The sequence below is a fragment of the Rissa tridactyla genome, chromosome 4, assembly GCF_028500815.1.
Source record: "Rissa tridactyla isolate bRisTri1 chromosome 4, bRisTri1.patW.cur.20221130, whole genome shotgun sequence".
Classification (NCBI taxonomy): Eukaryota; Metazoa; Chordata; class Aves; order Charadriiformes; family Laridae; genus Rissa; species Rissa tridactyla.
Window position 1 is genome coordinate 15,358,465 of NC_071469.1, and position 24,071 is coordinate 15,382,535.

At 37.2% G+C, this 24,071-nt stretch overlaps 1 protein-coding gene across 11 annotated transcripts in view; it reads right to left on the reverse strand.

The window, feature by feature from the left end:
• SOX6 (SRY-box transcription factor 6) overlaps positions 1-24,071 on the reverse strand; it is a 378,055-nt gene that overhangs the window by 126,269 nt on the left and 227,715 nt on the right. For all 11 annotated transcript variants that reach the window (XM_054200766.1, XM_054200763.1, XM_054200768.1 and 8 more), the window contains one exon: positions 20,985-21,053. In XM_054200766.1, the coding sequence (XP_054056741.1) occupies positions 20,985-21,053 (69 nt within the window). The remainder of the gene's footprint in view (positions 1-20,984; positions 21,054-24,071) is intronic.

Sequence of the window (24,071 nt, forward strand, 5' to 3'; positions counted from 1 at the left end):
TGAATATTAACCTTATATTACTGCATGTGCAGAAGTGGTCTTTGTCAACAGCAAGTAAGAAAGGAGAGAAGTGGAAAACAGAAAACAAAGAAAAAAGGGCAAAATGAACTAACACACAGAGGAAAGAGGATTTCTCAAAGACATGCAATGTAGACAGAGATTTGTCATGCCTATATATCTATTTCCCACCTTTGCACTATCTCGCAGTATTTTACCTAGAATTTGCCTTCTATGAATTATATAATTAGCCATAAGAAATTCATGTTCTTGTAACCTTATAAGACTAGTACTACTCCCCAGTAAAAATTTCTGTCAGCATAAAGGAATGACCTATATAAATACTGGTTTTTTTATTATTCAGAACTTTCTTCATTTTTCCGGTTTTTCCCACCACTCTACTTAATATTTCTGCATGTTTTTTTGCCAAAACAAATTCAATATCTTTGATGGTATGATGTGTGTATAATCCACTTGTGATTTTTCAGTTAAAGTTATCCCAAACTCAAGGGTGTTAAAACTTTTTTCTACTGCTACTCCATATTTTCACTTATACCCCTGTGCATTTGCATATGCATTTTAAATACTTCTCTAAAACACCAGTAATCCCTCTTTGAAGTACTGAATGGAAACCAAAAGATCAGACATTTTCAGTTCATGACTTTTCTTGCATTATAGGAAGCGCTCAGAGATCATAATTTGATAGAAATTTCCCCTGTCTTCCAGTCCTGAATTGTTTTCCACAGCAACATTTATTCCAAGTAGGTAGATTTCTTTTGGAGCTGGTATCAGGTCACAGTTCATAGATCAACCAATGACAGTGAATGTCTCCACCCCCTGCTTGCTTCTGAAATTCAAACTGTTAAAATAATGAGTGACACAAGAAGCTTCACTCCAACTGAAGCTTTTCCTGTGCTTGGATTATACATATATATATACAGATATATACATAGGCTTGGTGAGGCTCTGAGCAATCTGATGTAGTTAAAGATGTCCCTGCTTACTGCAGGCGGGTTGGACTAGATGACCTTTAAAGGTCCCTTCCAACCCAACAGATTCTATGATTCTATGATACATATATATTATACGTATACATATATATTATACGTATATATTATATACGTATATATATGTATATATATACGTATACATAATACATATATATTATACGTATACATATACATATATATACACATAATATAAGTTTTATATTTACATATTTTATATATATACGTACATATGTGTATATATTATACATATATATACATATATACACACATATATATAATTTTTATGTTCACACATTTTAGATATATACACACATATACATATATGTACATACATACATACATACATACTTTGCCCATTTGGGATTCTCTCATTCAACAACAAACTGCCACACAGCAACTTTTCGTGTAAAGGTAGAGACAAGAAACCTAACCTGTCTGAAGGACTCTGGAAAAAATCCTTCACCTCAATCTAGCTGTCTGCTTTCACAAAGATTGTGGGAACTCAGTTTTCTTTGAAACGTCTACCTTTCTATCAAATTCAGTGGAAATCAACCAACAGGCTGAAAAGTTAGTGGCATACGCACCTTCACACCCACGACACAGAATTGCATAAAGCTCATTTCCAGAGGGAATCAGGCTGAAAATACAAATCTGGTATCTTCCTTTTCTACTCAAATTACCAAACCAACAGGTCTAGAAGGTGAAGCTTTTTTGCTGTTGTTGCTGTGTACTACAAAAAGGTCTCTTCACCGTACCGACTATAATGCCACAGGCAACATTTGAAACAACAAATTTCACAAGGAAAAAATTAGAGTCCCTTCAATCTCAAACTCCACTTTATAGTGCAGCGTGCACAAGGCAACACCTCACTCCTCAAAGCGGAACGTCTTCTGCCCCAGTGCTCCCTCTTCAATCCCTCTCCTTTCTCCTCCCAGGCACTCCCATGCTTCCTCTCTCGCCAGCTCTGGCATCCGCTTTTCTGTGAACCTATTTTACTCACTAAACTTGAGAGTGAATTGAATCATATAGCTAGTAATGTCTTCACGTTCTGCTGAGATGCATGGAGATTTCAGGAACTGTAGGGCTTGCTGTCGTATTGAAAGATGGCTCTGATCTGTGAAATACCAGTCCAGGAACCACGAAAAATGTAAGACGTGATAAATGAGTGAGTGTTGGGTTAAACAGTAACACAGTATTTTAAGTCAGGCCTTGTTTAAATACGAGGGTTAAAATGTTCTGCTGTGCCTCTGTAAGACTGAGCTTATGCTCACGTTTTTCTTACGCAGGCCTGGACTGAGATTGCATCCAAACTAAGACTGGATCCCATATCAGGAGGAGACTGGGCTCTGCTCCACTCCTCTTACATCTAGGTTCTCCTTCCAAGAGGAGCCTGAGGAGCCGAGCAGGATGGAGACAATGGTGCACACCAACACATTTCCTTCAGGGGACTAACAACACCACCAGGCTGTGGGGCACAATTGCAGTTTAGTAACGTAGATGGGATATAAATCCTGAAATAGGACTAGGAAGCAGTCCTAGGACAAATTTAGCCAACAAGAGGGCGTCTAGAACTATTGGCCCAAAAGAAGTAGCAAATAAGTGGCTTCCTCTGAGGGTCACAATATAGCTTCTAACATCCTTTCATGACGTTATGCCTTTTTAAGCATCATAAAGAATGAAACAGATCCCCCAGTCATTCCTCAATTACAGCACACTCTCTCCTCTAATACTTCTGGCTAGGAAGCTTGTCCAGCTTCCCTAGTAGCAAGATCATTGAATGCAGGTGAGTCATTATGAGAAACTGGACTGAAGTGGTTATACAACTAGGAAGCCTTTTACATTAGAAACAGGGTTGATCATAAACCTATCAATGAACACATGGGGGGAAAAGTACAAACTGTCAGAAGAAAATTATGGACCAGAGATAAAAATAAATAGTGAAGTATTTGACACAGTGCCAGACTTTGTCCAGATCCAGGTTATACCTCCTACCTAGGATACACAAAAATAGCTCTGTATATTTTAAGGCTAATTGTTTATAGCTGTGAGTTACTGAAAAATAATTTAAAATTTATGGATTAAAAGTGAAGGCTACAGATCTCTCTCAAACCCTCTTGCTTTAGTGATAACCTAATGAAATAAAAGCACTTCTGTTGCTGGTAGCTTGATTACAACACTTGCTCCCAGAATATGGAGCAATATGAAAAGGAATACATGAGGTAAAACTTATTTTCAAAACATATAATTTAAAGTCTCTATGCATCTAAACTTTAATTGTTTTAGTCAGCTCTGTAAATTTAATTTAGATAGGATTATTGTCAACAAATTCATACTATTGCCACCAGAAGTTTAGAAAGCATTAGTTTCACAAAACTTGTGGATTAAATGGAAAACATTTTAACTAAGTCTCAACAGTTCAAACATAACAAAGGGAAGAACCTGAGAGCTACGGCAGGTGACAGATTGGCTGTTTCTTTAGAGTAAAATCTCCCAGTAAGATCTTCCTTCAAATTGTGCAGCATATTCCAAGTAAATCACTGGAACTACTGACAAAATTCTAACTGGTGAATTTGCAAAAAACATGTAGGGTAAGATGAAATATGTCACCAGAAATCTTTTCCATTCTGTTTTCCCTGACGTGCAGACCCTCTGCAAGAAGGAAAGAAGACAGTATTTTGGTCAGTACCCAAGGCTCTGTTTCCATGGGAAGAGTGTTCATATCCAGAACAAGTAGTTTGGTAAGCAACGTAATTTGTGAATTCTTGTTTCCCATGGTTTTGCATGAGATGCAAACTCAGAGTTTTGCTCCTCTGCTGTCTTTGAAAGTAAAAGCTTAGATCAAAACTTTTCCTGAAGTTAGAGCATTTTAAAATCTCTTTCCCAAGTACATTCTTCAGGTCCTAATATGGGGAGAGCTTAGACTGAAGCCTTTACTTCCAGGGCAACTTAAAAGGGTTTATCAGGGCCACTAACCTTCATGAGACTTAAATGAATGCAATACTTTCTAGTCTTCTTCCTATATCTCAAATGTGGTTACCTAATTACCTAATGTGTACAAAACCTATTCAGGTGGAACTCTGATAGGCAGACTGACAGCACAGTTACATAAAAGTCCTTTCCTTACAAAACTAGGGTAAAAAAAAGTTTTGTTTTGGGGGGCTGTTTGTTTTTTCTTTAAAACTAAATGCTATGACAAACACGGCAAATAGGCAGGTTGACTCTCTGAAATTTGCATTCATTACTCTGATTTTATGGAAGTAAGCTGCAAAATAGCAATAAACCTCCCACAAGACAAAGGTGGCTGTTTGTAAATTTAGAAAAAGATCTAAGAAGTGGGAGAAGTGTAACACTGAGTCAAAGCATTCAGGTAGGAAGATTGTGAGAGAGAAGTGTTGATTATTCCTTCTTTCTTCAGTAGAGTGATACGCTACTTTTACATGATTAACATTTCATTCTGGTAACCAGACAACAATGCAGCAAAGGAATAAAAGTTCATTCTTAGCTGGAAACAGTGAGCATGAGTTCATCTTCTTTTTTTCTATTGTAAAAAAAAAAAGCTAAGTACTGTGAAGCCATGGCTTTAATACTCTCCACAGCTCTTCACAAAAGCCTCAGTGAAATCTGGGTCCTGTCATAGCATGACAAGAAGATAATCTGTGTGGGACCTTCCTTTCTGATTAGGAGGTGCTTTCTCTTAATCAGATGGAAAGAAAGTCTCTTGGTAAGGAACCCCTCCTCCTCCAGAGAATGGAAACAAATCTTTAGAGAAAGGCTTAGGCAGAATCTGCATGGAATCCAGGTTAAACCATTTTCCCTGGGCCTTATAACAGTACCAAATGCCCCTGCATATATGTAGCTCCTTAACTTCATCCAAAGCAGAATTTTAATCCAGGCAAGATTTCAACCTGCAATATTGGCCTTTGTAGCATTAACATCTGAATGTTCCTGGAAGCTGCAGTTCATCATATGTTATACACTTTGTCATCTCTATGGAGAAAGGAAATAAATGGGTGACTCTAAGCCTTGACGGCTGTAAATCTATTCCCAGGATGAAGGCAGATGTACTCTTTCTATTCGGTGGTGTTATTCTTGATTTGCACAAAGGTAAGTAGGATCTGGGTCATGTTTGTGACTTCTATCCAATCAGAATTCCTTTATTTAGTGAAAAGTAAGTTTATTTACTTAATATTGACTTCTAAAAAATTCCTCTTAACAAATCCAAAAGAAGCTTTGCACTTCTTCCTATTATTATTATTCCCTTCTTCAGCATGAAAAAGCAAAGCCTTGAACAGAAAGAGTAGATAAAACAAGAGTCCTACATCCCATTCTAGTGATCCATTGTCCATTCCATTCTTCTCAGAAAGAAAGAATGGGTATCTTTCATTTAAAATAGTACCTCTAAAATCTTTAATTCCTCACACGGCTGGAGCACTGTCTACTCAGGGGTGATTTAAAGCATTTAAAAGTTTGCAACTAATTTCATTCTTAGCATTGTGCAATCTGTAGTTTGTACCTTCAAAATCTTCCTACATGTACAATGAAAGCTCAAAGAATAAAACCTGATTATTTGCTCTGTTAATTCTATGAGGATACCTATTTATGTTGCCTAGATTATGTAATGGATCAGAAATAATGAAATTAGGAAAAAAAATTATTTCTCTACTATTTTTTGAATTACATTTTTTTTAATGTAGATCTGAGAGACTATAAGCTTCACTTGAAATTTCCAAAACAATTCTGATAATTATAATCATCACACTGGAAATATAATTATAATATAATGCAATATTGTATAATAATATATTGGTTGTAAAGGTGGCCACTTGAAGTAAAAATTTAAAGTAAGGTTATCATACAAAAATTACAGGGCAAAGAAAAACATGCAAGAAAACACAAAACATTCCTTAGTTTACCATCCTAGCCTTGGAAAGATTAAGTCTTGCTTCTGATGCCAAATATATAACTTGATGAAGAAAACAGTCAAATTTGGTTGGTTCAGTTTTGATTTGAAACGGCTTGAATAGCAACCTACAACACTGTTTAAAAAAAAAGAAAACTAACAAACAAACAAAAGCAACAAAAAAGTCCAACACAACCCAACACAAAAACCCCCATAAAAGGTGTATGAAGGATCCAATCTGAAAAAACGTATTTACATCTGTAACATTAGACAGTGAGTAATCTCACAAAGATTTCACAGGACCTATGACAAAGGGGTAACGTCTAATACTACCTGCACAAACTCTCTATATAATGTCGGCAGCAGCACTCCATTAGATGCACCAGTTTCAGTTTTTCTAAATTTTATCCCTTTGACATTCAAAGGCTCGTCTCGATCCTAAAACCAAGGTGCTTCTATTGAGGTCACTCTATAATTGTGACTGTTGTTTCAGTTTTCACAAAAGTACATGCACTGTGTCCTCAGCACAGGCTACAAGCTTTAATGCCACATGTCCAAAAGCCTTATCCTATGCCATGTTGAAGCCCGTTCAGCTCATGACCCCACAGAGCAACGGGAAAACACTTTTTTCCACCTGTTTGGGTTCAGATTTTAAAAGGATCAGCATGTTCTGATTAAAAAGAATCAAATGGGCTGCCTGTTTCACAAGAAAGTTTCCTGTTTGTTTCAGAATAGGAAACAAGCCTGAAACCACATAGTATTTCTTGACAAAGTGGCCACAACATTTTCAAACCTGTTGCACTGGAGTGGCTCATCTTACTCGCAAGGTAACAACAGAATTTGGCAAAACTGTCCAAAGAAAATAACTGTGTTTTCCACACTTAAAAAAAACCCCAAAAAAACAAAAAACATCACTCTGTCAAACAATTGGCCTATTCTCCACAGAGAATGCCAACTGCCCATAATACAGAAGTGACCCTGTATTAGGAAAGGGGGGAAAAGTATTACTTCTTGTACAGAGTAGTGTCACTAGACTACTTGAAAGGCACTGTAAAGGTCTGCTGGGTCTAAACACATTTAAATATGTAGCGACAGGCTTATAAAAAGCATACCACACTGTACATGTAATTAAGTAAATATTAATATGCTTTACATATGCTGAACCATTTAGCTGGACAATATTAATTATCATATTTACATTAATGCAGTTGTACTGAGGACAAGTCCTACCACTGTATGTGAGAGAAGGAAACACTGAGAAAGAAGACAACGACATCGGAGAAGCAATTTCTCTGCACCTTTTGGAAAAAACCCTTTCCATGAGCTTAAGAGATGATGACATTCATTGTAGGGTCGAAATAAAATGAGCACACTTCTTATTTTATTTTTTGGTCAGCAGGACCTTTAAAATATCTATTTCACAAAGAGAAATAACACCCTTGTAATTTTAATGTATGTTTATGTAAAATGAAAGTGGCAGTTCCGTGTTAATAAACCTTGTTTAGGGGGAAAAAAAAAAAAAAAAAATCAGTTGCTGAACTATGGTGAGTAATTAGCCCCTTAGCATCCCCTTTCTCCAGGAATGCTTCCTCCTGAGCTGGCTCTTTTAAATAGCTCCAGTCCTGGCTGCCTTTGTTGAGCTTGGAAATTGTGCACATATGAGAGAAATTAAGCCCTCATTTAACAGGGACACATGCCTGTCAAGTCCAGAGGAACAAAGGCTGGTCCCTGGGGGCTACTCAGCTCCCTGAGGCTGCCACTCATTCTGTTAGCAATGCTTACCCTTTACAGATTGTGTATAAAACCCAATAAATCATTTCATCTGCTCTGGTTAATATACACATGAGCCTGGGACTTTCTTCAAAGTATTTTTTTCTTTTGCTTGCAACTCCATTCGTTTATTAAGAGGTGACCTATGTTTGCTAGAGTGTAGCCAGGTTTTTACCTTTATATAATAACATTAATATCTGTGAAGTAAACCTGAAACATTTACTGTCAGAAATAAAGACTTTTGATGCTACATCTATTTCACACAGGAAATGTTTTATTACTCTTTAATGGTCAATAATCATCAGTGTCTATTGTATAAATTACTAGTATATTCTGTTCCTCCTAAAGTTACACCTGAAATGTATGCATATTTAAACTGATAGTAAAACAACAGGGTAAATAAAATGACAGATGTGTAGCCTTGCCTAGGAAGAGAGTCTTTTCTCAATTAAAACAAACCAAACAGGAAAGTAATATGAGGAAATCATTTTCATTTTGTTCCTTACAAAGCGTTATCACAAAGATGGATATCTTTGGATATCTATCCTGGATAAAACAAAAGAAAAAGGACACTGATGATTAAAAAAAAATAAATCAATTGCACAAAGTGATAACTGAAATAAACACATGCAAGAAAAATATTCATATACAATATATCAGCTACCTCCGCGTGCTCTAGGGTGGATGGGCACAATTATCCCCAAATATAAATGCACACACAGAGCAGAGGAATATTTCACAGAACATAAAAAAAAGACAAAATGAAATGCTGTCATTTCCACGTGAGCTCTTTTTGTTTTTAAAAAGAGGGCCTGATTCTGTACTTCTAGTATTAGACTGACATAAGCGAAAATGAAGGGAACACCAGCTGAGGAAATGGCACCCTGCACTGCATTCAATGAAGCAAAACTCTCACCAAGTTGAGCATGAGTTTTTCCTTATACTTGAGTGTAGGATTAAGCCAATGAAGACAAGTTAGTGGTGTAGAATAAAAACAAATTAAAGTGCAGAGTTGTGTCCTCTTTCCTCAAAATGGTGAAAGCAATATTTCAATGCCTGCTATTAACAGGGATCTTTTTTGTTTTGTCCAGTCGGCAATTTTTAACTAACACATTGAAAGCATGCCATTTCTCAGGCAACAATATTACGCTTTGTATTTCAAACCACAAAGTGAAGAGGGCTGACTGTTCTGACAGCTTTAATCCTGATGATACTGGGAGCCCCAAGTAAAAAGAAACTGGTACAGCATGGAGTTTTCCCCTGCTCAGCAGGCAGAGAAAAAGCAGTTCTGGATTTGATAAGTAAAACCAGATATAGTCGATGATTATATGCTAAAGCCTTGCAATTATTGGGAAACATCAACGGTCCAATGAACTTGCATATCAGTGGGGTCTTTAAGAAGGCCTTTTCTCCCATCTTGTTAAAAACTCATCTACTGTACAACAGTCATGACTTTTTTTGTGTAAAGAATTGTGCGTGCTCCACCACTGTCAGAGGGAAAAAGAGGTAAGATATCAAGACTCCAGGTCCCATTTATATGTTAAAAAAACCCTGTTGTTATTATTGATATTCTTCACTGCAAATTTCTGTCAATGTAGCAATGAAAAATGCCTGACGGGTCTCAATATGAGCTGCTTTGCAAATATGAAGATGCGTCCCCTTGTTCTCAAATATCTGACAGTCAGAAGAAACTATTGTAATAGAAGCTCAGCCCAGTTAAAAATAGCAACCACAGTTAAAAAACATCCAACCTTAGACTATACTCAGAGGCTACAATTCAGTATATATTAAAACAAAGATATTAACAAATAATTACCTAATAAAAAAAATTTCATGTAAAGAAATCATGACACTAGCATGCCCCTGCAACCCTAAAAGTGGTAGAAATGCAATAAATAACCCAGTTCTTAGGAATAAAAAAACGTACAATGCAATGCACATATCTACATTGTTCAACTTCATAGGGATCTACAGCTTCCCCTCCACCCTATAGACATAAAATAAATTTCTGAATAATTAACTGAACAGAAATCAAAAACGTAAGAGACTAGGTCTGCTGTGCAATTGTAAGAGTCAGGAATGATTTTGTAAGTGTAAGTAAATGAAAAGTAAGCCCTTATCAGTAAAAATAAGTTTGTCATAAAACTAGCTGTCACTCTGGAAAGAGTCTGACTAAACCTAATTTGTGTGAGCAAGGGTTGGGTCCAAATTCAAATCCCTGGTGCAAAAGTCACAAAACAAAGGGAAGACTTTCATTTCAGCAGAATTAGGTTCACTCCTCAATACCCGTGTTAGATTTACCTGGTTAAAAGAAAATCTGTTTCTAGAGTAGGCCATAAGCAAGGACTACCAAGGCTGGTTTTTCCCCTTGAGCAAAAATGATCAGAAACTCTGAGCCACTTTATCCACCTACTCTTTACAGATCAAAATGCAAAACGTTGCCGTGAAAACAAGGGAGAATATGCGAAGGTGTTATATGCTATGTATGCCACTGACATAATACTTTAATAGGATATGTTGTAATTTCCTGCAATTAATATCTTAGCAGAGCTATAAAGGCTTTTTTCCAAAATTATACCATTGCGTTTACAACACTAAAATTAATGTTGTGTCAACCTTTCCATTATAAGCCCCCTTTTTCAGAGGTTTATAACTTGGCTGTAAAAATATATTCTGGCCTAAAATGTGGCATGCGAGATCTCCATTTAGAAGCAGCCATTTTGGTCAAATAAAAAACATTATTTAATGGCTGTTTCAAGTAAGTCTTTTGAATGCCCTACAAAACGTGCAAGAGACCGCGCCAAGAAATCTAGGCCTTCTTCAAACAAAAAAATTTTCTCCCTCCACAATAAATCATAATTGAAAGGATGTTACTTACACAGCCATGGAAGTTGCTCCATATCTGTAAGGAAAATACATGGCTCTGGCCAACTATAGACTTCTTCAGTGAGAGTAGTCTCTCCACTTGCCTCTTTCTCTATGACAATGGCTATACGTGGTCAGCAGCTCGACCACATGGGAGACTCAAGCTAGCCTAAATATTTCCATTGAGGCAGGACTGTGGTTGAGAGCAACGAACAAATATTTCCCTGTCTGGCTGAAGTGGATTCACTCTGGCTAAAAGCTCCATCGGAGTAAATTAAGGCAAGTGATAAGTTGACAGAAAGTCATGATAGAAAAGGCGATCAAGACGTTAGAGAACCACCCTATGAATTCTGAAACCACAGATTTCAGGATTGTCGAATTTCATATAGGAACCAGATCAAGTCACTTAGGAAATTTAACTTAGGTGCTTAAATTAGGAACCTCGTTGTCTAATCAACAGAAGGTAATTCACAGCACCTGGACTGCTTTATATATGGAGCCAAAAGTCCTAATTCAGTCACCCAAATTAGATATCTAAATTTAGATGCCCCCAAATATCTATATGCTTTTTATTCTGCCTCAAAAGAGTGTTGTGAGGATAATACACTTCAGCTTATGAGACACTTAGATATGCAGTTACAGAGGAGATGAGTATCCTGAAAATATATCACCAATAAAATTCAATGAGATGGAAAAGGCAAAGCTAGAAATGTGATAGTAGAGTTCTTCATACAAATCACTCGTCGTCAGAGTAAAAAACAAGTGCCATACCTCCTCCTCTGAGAAAAGTTTGTTTCTATATTTATATTATATAAATTGCTTTGTCAAATAAAGAATCTCAGTCTCTGCTTAGGCTATTAGGTATACATTGCACTATCAACTTTATTTTCTTAGCTGTAGCAAGTACCCACATTACTCATTTTTCACCTGATCTAGATTTTAAACTAACTGTATGTTCCACCAACTGGTTAATCTCTCATTTACAGAATAAAAGTGACTAATATATTACTTTAAAATAAAGTTCCCTAACTCAGAAGTGCCCTTCCATACTGTTGGGCGGTGATGTGTCTCAAGATGGATTTCACACTTCACCATCAACTGTGAATTTTTTTGCTTTTATTATTTGGTGTTACAACTTTTAATGTTTTCTTAACACACTGTCATTTTGGGTGGGTGAATAAGATGAATTCAGCATTTCATAATGCACCATTGTATACTGTTTACATCATTTATTTTCTTTTTATTGAATGATTACAAACTTCAATTTAAAATTAATAACATTTTGTGGGAGTTACTGCATGTGAATTAAGCGTGGTGATGTCAGTGCATCCCTCTGGAATTTAAAAGATATTTCACTGTGTTATATCATGTGCCGCACAGTATATCAATTTTTATTTCCCATCCCTCAAGTATGGAATGCACACTGTGTAACTTCTTAGATTCTCAATATAGACATAATTTACCCAAGCTGTGCAAATGCCCAACTTGCTGAAGATGATATATACAAGATTTATATAAAAGACTAGTTATTTCAAACAAGGAAAAGGCTTGCATACAACAGAAGCCAATACATTATCTAATTATTTTGAGGGAGAGGGTTCTAATGTAACAGACAAAAGGAAATAGGGTGTAAACTGCAGTCATAAACCAGTTTTTCCTTACTCTAACGACAACTGTAAAATTGGATAGGTAAATTCCATCCAAGGCCATTCACCTTTTCTTGAGAGCTATGCTTTCACATTTTTGCAAGTGTCTGGATTAGTTGGTTGCATAAGACAGCGATTAGAAATATTCATTCAATTTACTTTTACATATATGCCACCAAATGTATACCAAATGTTAAACAGCATCTGGTTTGCTCATTTACCGGTTTGCATATACTACTACTTTCTTTATGTGAACTCGTAATTCCTGAATGCACTCAGAGAGCAATGCACTTACTTCCTTCTTGCTGTCATGACGTTAAATATATTTAAAATAAGTTTTTATGCTCAAATTGATTCAGTAATACACTGGCATTCTGGAGCATTCCCACAATTACAACTAAAACACATTTTGATTCTTTAGGTCAGGATTTAGTCCATCTGGTAAATTTAAGATTTTACTGTGAGATTTCAAAAAGTACTTTACAATTTATTTGCTAAATGCTTTTGGCCTTTTTATGTGGGGCTGTACTTCATCATTTTCCTCCAAATACCTGCTTCTGCAGACAGAAATTTTGACCTCTGATATCATCACATTCCAGTCTTGCCTGTATATCTGAATATCTCCATAAATCAATTCATTTCAATATGAACATTTATTAACTATTTTCTTTATTCACTATCTCCTGATGAGTGTGTCAAAGAGCATAGGGTTTTTTAAAAAAAAAAAGTAATGCAAATCCTGATTGTTTTCCCTCTTGGCCATCACATGGTTGTCAGTCACAAAAATCATCACTGAAAAAGTAACCAATGAGAAATGAAAGGCCAATATCTTACACAGTTTCTGTCAGTCCTGCAATGTAATGCTGATGTAAGACCTGAAAAAGAGCTGGCTTGCCCAAAAGGTTGCCCATTTTTTTCCAACAACATCTATTTGTCTAGTAAAATAAATTACATCCCCTAAAATCCCTGCCTCGTTTATGTCTTTGATATTCCAACCACAATGCTAATATTCTAAGTCCTTCCTCATATGAGGTGCTCAATTCCGCAAAGCCTACTTATGTGAGTGACACTTAGATAGACAAGTCATCAAATACTGGCTGTGCAAGTATTACTCAAGCAAATAAGACTTCACAGGATCAGCCCTGTTAGTAGCTTGCCAGTTGGCTCAATTTCTGCTCCCAGTTATCCATTTTTGTTTGCGCACATGCCACTTAGGAAGGCAACTGGTTTTTTGTGCTGGAGCGCATACTGCATTAATTATTGCATTATTCCAAATATTGCAATATTACAAATATATTACATTATGCAGACTTGACAGAGGGGGTGATGCAGATATATACTACCAGAGGAATAGCACCAGAGCGGTTCAGAGGGGCATAATCTCTGCCAAACTCTTTGGGAGCTAGACCAGGGTGTCTGGATCAGCAAGTACTGAGGCTGCCACGGAGTGTCGCTCCACACTTGGTTGGAACGGGCAGACCACCAGCTGGGAGTGACCCCTGGGCAGCAGTACAGGTGGGTAGCAAATATTTGCTTGATCCTCTGCTGTTATTCAGGAGCTAGTTATAATCTGCCCCTAAATTAACAGGGCTCAAAACTGAGGCCCTTCTGTAAGCAAAAGCTGTAGAACGAGTGTTTGGGCTCAATAGAATCAATGGGATTTTAGCCCCTGGCTTTGACGGAGGCACGGCTGAGAACAAGCCCTTAAGCCACTGGCGAGATTGCAGTGCAGCTCGCCCAGAGCGAACGAAGCAGCAGTACTTGAACTGAGGAGTATGGATGTCTGTGCCTTCATTTCCAATTTTAAAACAGACATGGGAGAGGGAAAGTGGGAGGGCAACTACTATCGTTTTCTGCACCAACATGAGCCTGAGAAACAATGACATTTACTTTGGTTTAAGTAATTTCCACACATCAGATCATGTTCAGCACCCGTGTGCCAAAGTCCTATTCTTCAAGTCTGTTGAAATATCACTTTCCGAAACATGTGTGCTAACATTTGGCCAACACCACCACAAGATCATTTTATTAACTTGTAGCTCATTTCATAGACTGCTGCTCATGTTGCTAACATATGCTATTCTACCATTTACTGCGCTATAATTAGAGAAGTCATATGAAAGAGATACACAAGGCTTAATTTTTGCATTAAATACAATTTGTTTAGACTCATGTAGGCGAAATAAAGCTATTTAAAAGGAAAAAAAAATATAGTGAATTAGAAAACTGCAAGAAAGCTAGTTTAACTCTTAGAAGGTCACAGTAAAAAAATCTTTAAAACCCACTCCCTCACCTCAAGACTGCATAAAGTTTTAAGGGTTGCGTTAAGAGTCAAATCCAGAACTGCTTTCTGCTTTGCCAGGATAAATCTTGTTTCTGAGACTGAGGATCTCAGGGGCAGAGCAGTGAGCAGCATCCTTGCAAATGGGGGACTGAGACGCAAGACCAGAAGCTTAGGAGTAGCACAGGAGGGGTGAACCTTTAGCACAGTGTGTCTTTTTGCTTAGGCCACCACCATGCTGTCCTGCCAAAGGAACAGCTTCCATACTTCTTAGTATGGAAGAGGCTGGATAAAGGATAGGAAGCATCACTGGAATATTTATTAAAGCATGGGCTGCTCGAAGAGGGCAAGGATCCCACACCAGTTCTCTTCCCACACAGCTGACAGAGAAAATTCCAAGCCAGCCAGCCACAAAGATGGCTTTTGTTGGAAAAAGACGGCCTGTAATAGACCTTTTGCTTGGGTAATTATCAAATAAGGACTTTAGAACTCATTAATAAACCACTATGTAATAATAAATAAAATATGAAACATTTGACTTTGATGTTTAGCATATTTGTCTTTCCTCCATTGGATCAGTTTCCGTATTTGCTAAGCAAGTTATGAGCCGGACAGAAGCTGTGATGCCAAGCCTACAGCAGAGCCCCATGCATTTGACTCAATGATTTAGCAGCCAGCTACAAGTTACAGGCACGTAACAGCATTTCTCTCTTCCGTGTGCACACAACTGCATTGCAGAAGGGAGTTAGACATAGATTTTTTTAATACCGAACTGTTAAAAAAAAAAAGAAAAAAAAAAGATACCAATGACATCTGGGAATCAACTCATAAGCAAACTGGAATTTAAGGGAAATGTATCCTTTCTACTGAAAATTAATAAACTGCAGCTATAGTTTATTAAGCCACCACAATAATTTACATTTTCTACTGCCATAATCTTGACTGCTTATAAATTACAGTAGTTTTACCTATTCTTTAATCCAGAAACATCATTATTAAAATGTTTGATGCAGGCTACAGTGCATCTATCGTTACTTGTAAAAGTTAATTAGATTAGATAAAAGAAATAATTAGATTTGCATTTTTATCCTGGTTTTAAACTTCCAAAGAAGATCACAACAGTGTGCCTGGGGGCAATTAAAAACAGCATACACCAGTGAAATGTAAAGGCAAAAAAGGTCTGTTTTTCCTGGCTAATTCATGATTGAAGATACAATTACAAAATATTTTAAGGGTTTGCTGAAGCTGGGGGCTATTCCTAGACTTCTAAGCTTTGTTTATAACTCTCGCTCTCTTTCAAGGGAGTATCTGATCTGCGTACCCTGCCAATAAAAGTATCAAATTGCTTTCAATGGCTTTATTTGGTCCTGTGCAGAGCTTGCTGGAAGGGGATCAGTTTCATGATCAATAACAAAAAAAAAAAAAGAAAAGAAAAAAAGGTGGAGGAGAATATTCCCTAGTGCCAGAACAGTAGCATTGCAATTGCTTTTTGCTTGTCAATGCTAAATACAGTTTACAAAGAGAGACAACCTCAGAGAGCGTAACCGAACTGACAATAACTAGATTTCAGCTTGTGCACTTTCAGCAAGCTCACTGCAAGGAGCTTTAACTTGTCTCCAAAAGGCAATAAATGAAAGGTTTGGCTCTTAATATTGGAGGTCAGTTACATACTTAATGATGAAGCATATCTTTAAATCTATTTCTACTATTATTATCCTAGAAAAAAAATTAATTAACCAGGTCAGGGAGGCCATGAAGGCTAATGTGGAATGTAATTATTCCTGATCTTTAGACATGTACTTCACATAAAGAGATAGTCCTTATTCAGCTCACCAGGTACCTGAATTGTCAGTAGTTAATCATGGATAAGAAGAGAGACTCATTTGTTCAGCCTCTTAAGTTTTAAGTATGATTCAAATGATTCCTATTCAAGGACAGTTTAAATAGTTGTAATTTTTATGTTACTGTTCTTTTGTTTGTTTACTATCACAGTAATCATGCTCACTCTTTTTGACTGAAACAGAAAATGCAAGAACATTAATATGAAACTACAACAGCATGAATGTATAGATTAAAAGTAGAAAAAAAATTACTATTAGGAATAATTTCTAGTGGCTGAATTAAAAGAGAATACTTCTGAGAGCAGAGGAAGCCAGTCTTTCTACACGATGGAAATCATACTGATTCAAACAGAAAAGGAAATGCTCTGCAACGGCATTGAGCTGAGCACAGAGGAATAAGGTGAAAGGAAACGGACGAAAGCAGTTTGGATGAGCTCTCGCTGTAATACCCATCACGAGTTTTTCACAAAAGCTCAACAATCAGTGTTCATTTTAAAGATTTCAGCCACAATTTAGGACTCACCCTAATGAAGCCTGCCCACCAGAGGAGGGAAGCCCTTAAATTTGCATCCCTTAATTTCCCCCGCCACTGTAGGGAAATCCTGGAGCAACATGCTCCAAGCATCAGCGTGATCCAATCCCTTTCTTGGCTGGATGTGATGGGGCCAGAGGCAGTTCCCAAGCCTCAATCTGAAAGGACTGAATTCTTGCAACGGGACACTGAATTCACAGGGATTTCAGGCCTCAAGTGGTTGTCAAGGTTGGAACCATTCTAGAGATGCAAGCCTTCCCTTCTTCCAATGTAGTCTTATCTTCCTGGTGTACCACCAAATTCCTCTTTTAAACAGCTTTTCCCCTTATCCCTAGAGGCTTTCCCTTTCACAGCACAGGCTAAAAGATGAACTTGAAATAGTCTCATTTTGTCCCTTCTACTTTAAGAATTAATACTTTTATTAAAACTAAGTTCTTTTAAAAAATCTGAATCAACCTGGAGACTGATCTGTGAGCTCTTACTTGCCCTATAGTATTTTCTCAGCCTTATTTCAATTAAAAGCAATGATTTCTCTGCACAGCTCTGCAGAACAAAGAACTTAATTTGGCATACTAGAGATTTCCTCCCGTCTCCATGGACTCCTCTGTAGAAGAGTGTTTATGAGCATTATGAACATTTGAGCTGAAAAGTAATAATACACTGCATTTATTTGAAAATTTTCATTTAAGATTCTCAAAACATTACATTTGAATTGAGGAACAGGAAACAATTTGCCAAAGTTCAGATAATCTGAGACAGAATGGAGAACAACTCCAGATTCCCACTACCTTTAGCCAACAGACAAAACTGCTTTCCCCAACATGCACACCCTGGAAGTAACATTAGCTTCACTCAGAAAAGATGAGATGATTATGCAGAACATTTAAGGACCTCAGTACTCTTGAAATACCTATGTTGTTTTCATATGCTAAGACAAGCTAATGTCCTCTTTGCTCACAGGTTGTTGACAAAGTTTTGGATGTATAACAAGTCTGGAGTAAGATGCACCAGTAAATGGTTTAAAAACAAAACAAAAACCAACTAAATGGAATAAGGCGTTAAAATGATTACATAAACAAATAATACACAACATAACGTAAATAATAAATACCAAATAATGAAAATTCTCAGTAAATTAACCCAGTAGCTATCCAGGGAAAGATGTTTTTTATTGAATATAGATTATTTCCACTTATATATGTAGTTGACGGAAATCTTGTGAGCTCCATCTAAAGTAATTTCTAATTGTTTAAATGGTTAAATAAACTGGATGCACTTATTGACAGAAATTATTGTTTGAGAATTAACACTGTACCTCAGAAGATGACAGCGGTACACTGTGTATGTTTCATGTGATGAAAACATTGCATCAGCAATGCCCCACTCCTGCATCCTGGAGAACATACTGTACTTATTTCAAGTAGCTCTGCCATGAATAGGCCCATGCCCAGATGGAACTGGCACCTGTGCTACTTATATTTTGTAATCTTTTCAAAAGGGGAGTGGCAGGGAAGAGTACTATTGTTTTTCCATGCATACAAAGTATAGATAAGACTCCACATCATTCTATATAAGTAATTCCCGTTTCCTGAAAAGGTTGCTCAAGAGTGTCTTTAAAGAAATGCACCTTCTGAATAAAATCAAATTAGTTATTGGGGATGCGGTTCCGAATTCTACTAAGCCCAAAAACTAAACTGAGAATGTAAACATTTATTAGAAAATTGGTTTTTTCCCCCCTCAAGCCACAGAGAGCACGATTCACCTCATCTCACTTCAGATCTCCACATTATAGGCATCGGCATCTGTATCCTTTATAGTTAATGGAGAGAAACAGCCATTTTAAGGAACAACTCATGTGGCATATTTTAAATGTCTACTTTAGGACAAGATGAATTGCATCCTAAAACTGTTCACTCTGCTTCTCTCTGTTCACTATAAAAACAATCTGGATAATTAATTGAGACAGTGTCTACACTGCAGTTGTCTACTTTTGATATGATGAATTCCACCCAGAGTTACCAGTGAAACTTCAGTATCGGTACTGAGGTTTCCTGGGAAGATGCTGGGAGGGGACCTGGAAAAACTGGCACAGCACTATCTCTCACCTGCCTCCCCATTTACCTCCATCCCACCTATAGCCCTTGGGGAGCTACAGGTCTCAACAAACTGCAACACTTGTAATCAATTCAACAGCAACAAACCTATTACGAACTGCAGAGGTGACTTAGCAACTAACTTCTCTCCCAGGCAACTTCTGGTTAGCAAACCTGACACAGAATTAAGAAAGAACAAATACAAAGAAGAACCACTTGGCTCACAAGCAAATGGACTATGTAAGCTGGTATTTAGCAGAGGAAACAATCTCCTAACAAACTTTTTTTCAGTAATCTCCACGTGGGATCAATGTATGTTTGAGATGGCATCCGCCCAACATGCCTAATGCTTCATACTGGAGTCTACAATGTTCCTTGGGCAATGAGATGCCCACTACCAATCTGGCTAACCAGCTGGGAAAGGAAACAGTCCTCACTGCCTTGAATACACTGATTAGATTCATATAAATATAAGGATAAATAAAGACGCCAGACTACTGAGGGACTATGGAATAAGAGTAGCTTATATCAGCAAAAATGTTGAAATAAATGTAGGGAAGAATCACCAAGAAATATTTTCGCTCACATGAACAGAACAATCATTAAAACACTTCATTGCAGTATACGTTTAGGAAAGGACGGGAAAGAAAACTTTTGGAGGGTTCAGCACTATGCAAGACAAAAATCGTGAGTGAACAAGAAAATGAACCTGCAACATATTCTAAGGCTGCATTTCCTCAGAGTTAGTGGAAGGGTAAAGCTACTGGAAAATATTGAGTGAACTGAAACATGAAGTACCTTTAAACTTTTTACTACGGAGCAGGATACTTCTCAGTAAAACATACCCACATTCTCCAAATAGGAACAAAAATTACCTGGTCATGATTCCTCTTTCTGTGTCCTAATTTTTAAAGGAATTTTAAAAAAATACAAATTTATCATGCAAATAACTGATCTGTTTAACAGACTCAGCTATGTTTCAGTCTTAGCTTTTATACCGAGTGAAGAATTTTTTATATGATTCTTTGTTTTATGAAGCCAGACTTGCAAATAACACTTAGAGAAGATGGTGTATTTTTTTTCCTTTCACTATTTTTACATCTCTTCCATTCTTTATGTACACCTAATATGAACATGCAGTCTTCTAATAGGCAATGGCAATAATGGTGCTTTAAAATTCAATTGTGTCTCTCATCCCAGGTATTAACACATTTATACATGTTAATTAAACTCCTTAAAGTGTAACTGAAACTGCAGTACAATATTTGCAAAAGCATTTACAAGCATTCCTTTGGGATGAAGGATGAAAAACTTAAATTTTGGCATCTAGTAACATGGCAATCAGCTGATTAAAGAAAAAACCTGATAGTCCAAGCTTATAAGAAATGACTGGCAGCACAATCATCTGTCAGACCACACCAAAATATTTAAATCAAAGAACAGGCCCATGGAAATGCTGGGAAGCAGAGAAGGTAATATGGTCACATCTCAACAATGCCTCTACCTACATGTCACTCCCTACCTGCATATATTTGTGCAAAATCAAACCTTTTACTCCAAAGATGCATGGGATAGATATACCTGTGGGTCTTTGTACATGAGCAGACTGGTCCCAGGGACTTAGTACAGTGTCAATGTCTATTATTCTATTCTATAGCTGTTTGCTTTAGTTAATGAAATGGAAAATATTCTTCTAAACTTCTTATAAAGCCATTTTTGCCTTTGTAGAAGAAGGAATTCTATAAACAATGATTGAGACTCTGCTTTTACTTCACACAATACAAATCAAACTGATTGCAGATTTCAGAATTAAATTACAAGATTTAAGAAATAGTTCATAACTTTCAGAAGAAAACTCAGCTTATTAAAGAAAAGCTCTTTCCACCAAAAAGATGTTTGACAATAATTTTCAAAGACACAAAGAACCTCCATAAAGAGCACCTCTACTGAGGCTTGTTAGTAAAGCGTGTGGCTGCTTTATTTTAGATCCTTCCCTCTCCATAGATGGAATTTAAGTATAATCAGAAGAGAGCAATAAAACACACTGACCTGAATTTGCTGCTGCAGTAGATTGATTTTGTGCTGCTGTTGCAGAAGTTGCTGCTGTTGTCTTGCGATCTATTAGAAATAAAATTTCCATTAAATTAAAACAGTAATATTGAAACTTCAATATTATTGAGTGAAAAACATCTTATTAGTTATTCTTTATTATATTTTTATTAAGCATCATTTATTTTTTTAAAAAAATGAAGGATATTTTAGAGGTATCTGTATATGTGACATAAATATTTTATATTTAAATGCAACATAAAAATCTAGTTAGTCAGTAAGAAATATGTATTTTAAGCACTTAGGCCTCAACTCTGCAAAGCACAGAAACATGGGTTTAGCTGTGTGCATGTGAATAATCTCATCACTATTCAACAAAGCATTTAAGCCTGTGGTGATCTTTGACTATGATGCATTACTGTTAGCTACAATGGGAATGAAACACATGCTTAAAATTAAGTGCTTTGCTGAATGGGGATGGGATTACTCAGGTGCTTAAGGTTAAACACACATTTTCCTGCTTTGCTGAACTGGAGCCTTAGCTAGTATTTATAGATGTTTCACTGTTCAGCACAAGCTCCTAGGGCAAGCTTCTCTAACTTCATTCACAATGAGCAGCACATTATTTCTCTTGTAAATCTTGAAGTCTTCCTTGGAACTACTTGAGCAAGTAGGGTCTTATTCTGTGTAAAAGCAGTATCTGATGCTCAGTAACTCATCCTGAACACAACCCTGTGAAATATGTAGATATTCTTACCTGCATTTGGTAGACTCAGTAAGGGATCTGGAGGGTAAAGGTTCACTATATCCCTTCTCTAACATAGATGGAGGGAAGCACCCCCCAGCTAGGGGACACCCCCCAGCCCTGATTCCCACAAACCATCCAAAATCAGCATGCAAGAGCACAAGGGAAATAGGATCCTGCCCTCAGACCGCAGAGCTGCTCCCTGCAATGGCTAACATGGACTGCAGCTATGGGGGAGAAGCCGCAGGGAGCTGGGGGAGCAACTGGACTTCTGCTTTAGAAGAGCAACTGCGCGGCCGACTGAAACAAGGACAAGATTTGTGTTTCCTGGAAACCCCAGCCTCAGCACTTCTGCTGCCTTCATTGCCTAAGTATAATTTCCCCTCCTATAAATATTTATCTAGAGCAGAGGAACCACATAAACCAGAAAGGAGTTGGTGACAAAGGTAGCTTTGTCACTCGAATCCACTGTTTCGGCTTCAGCAAAAATCGTCCTGATCTCCCTCCCCACCATCTTCCACGTTATAAACAGAAAAAGCTAAGTAAAATGTTTTTCTGATTAAAAAAAAAACAAAGACAGAAGTATAGCTAGGCTGATTTGGAAATAAACAATCACATAGTTTTAGTGCAAACTGTTCAGATTAACACATACGAAATATGCAGTTACATATTAACAGCTTCTAATTGTGCACGCACAGAGATCAAGTCTGTCTTTTCCTTAATCTCTCACTTTGTCACCTGGAGATAGCGCTGTCATTTTTTTTTCACTGCTACTGTTAAAATTCATTTTGTGTGGGAAACCATCACAAAATTCATACATACTTTAAGTCTTGCACACGGCCTCAGAGAAATCGAGGCCTATGTGATTCTGGGGCTGGACCAAGGCCTACTGCCGCACAGAAAAGAATGACGCAACTGTAATAGCCCACTACACTGGTGCTTGTAACACGGATCAAACTCCATTTGTGAGCCTGATGTTTAAATGTTTCTGGATAAATCTCCCCGTAAAGTCAATAAAAATACGGCGAATGAAGACTGAAGAAGCAGGCCCTAGTCTGCGAGTGAAAAGGGTAGTTCAAACCGAGCTGGCCGCCCGCGTGCCCAGGCAACTGAGGGGCAGCTCCTGGGACCCCAGGTCACCTATTGCCAGATGAGCGGTCAGCAGTACTGCCTATGCTTGGAAAAGCAACTCTAACGGTAACAGCTACAGAGAATATTTTAAAACCTATATGAGTGCTTGAGTTACTATTTTTACTGAGTAACATGCCAATTGTACTATTCCACCTCAGAAGTGTAGGGCTTGTCGCTAAAGATAAGCTCTTTCAGGTTTATATCCACATTGTCCCTGCTGCTAAAAATCTCAATGAAGGCAATAAAAAGATTATCATGATATTCAGCTTCAGAAAGGAATTATTTGTAATTTCACAATGAAATGAAACACCACATGGAGCTGCATCATAGGTCGTTCTTTCAGAGTGCTGTATCTTTTTTCACAGATAGACAGTATCCTATGTCCAGAATTGTTTGGAGCTGCTGGTGACCTGGCTACTACTTAACATGGCAAGCTATAGCCAAGGAAAGGATGAGATCTTTGTTTACCTGTGCAAAGGCATTGATCTGCCGGAGTTCAGACTGCTTGTGAACAGCTTTTCGTACTTGTATGTACAATATAGTACCATTTGAATAGGCATTTTCTGATGAAAACCAGAAATATACCATGAAGCGTCTAACACCAGTGGTTCCTCTTAGATGGAACAGTACTGTGATAGAAAAAGTATCCTATACCCTGCAATGCAATTACCATAGCATAGTCTTGATGTATAGCCTTGACACAGTAAAGTAGGGTACACAAGCACCATGTGGCTCAAATTCTGAATTTTATTTGCCTATCGGTTGAGCTACATGCTCGCTTCATTGAGCATGACAACCTAGTTTTAAGTGTCATTTAATTTTCATTTTGAAATATAATTACAAAGTGTTCACTGTAAGATATCACTCGTCTGCAAATGTGTCAAGATTAATTTGTGCTAGCTTATTCACAAGTGTCAATAGTTAATTACTGTGTCATCTCTGGATGGCTAAATGACATTCTAACTTCTGATTTTTTACAGTGTTCCTTTATGTTATTTTCCATTAGGGGATGAGTCCATATTCCTACATGTGGGCAAATACTCAAGCACATAAAATACCAGACGTCACAACTCATTAAAATCAACAGAGCATATATTGCTGTATATATCCTATAAAATACATTTAACTGAAAAGATAATTCTAGTAATAATGTCAGATTCCTAAAAACCACACATTAATTTGTATCTGTCTGATCTAATGCCTAGGGGACT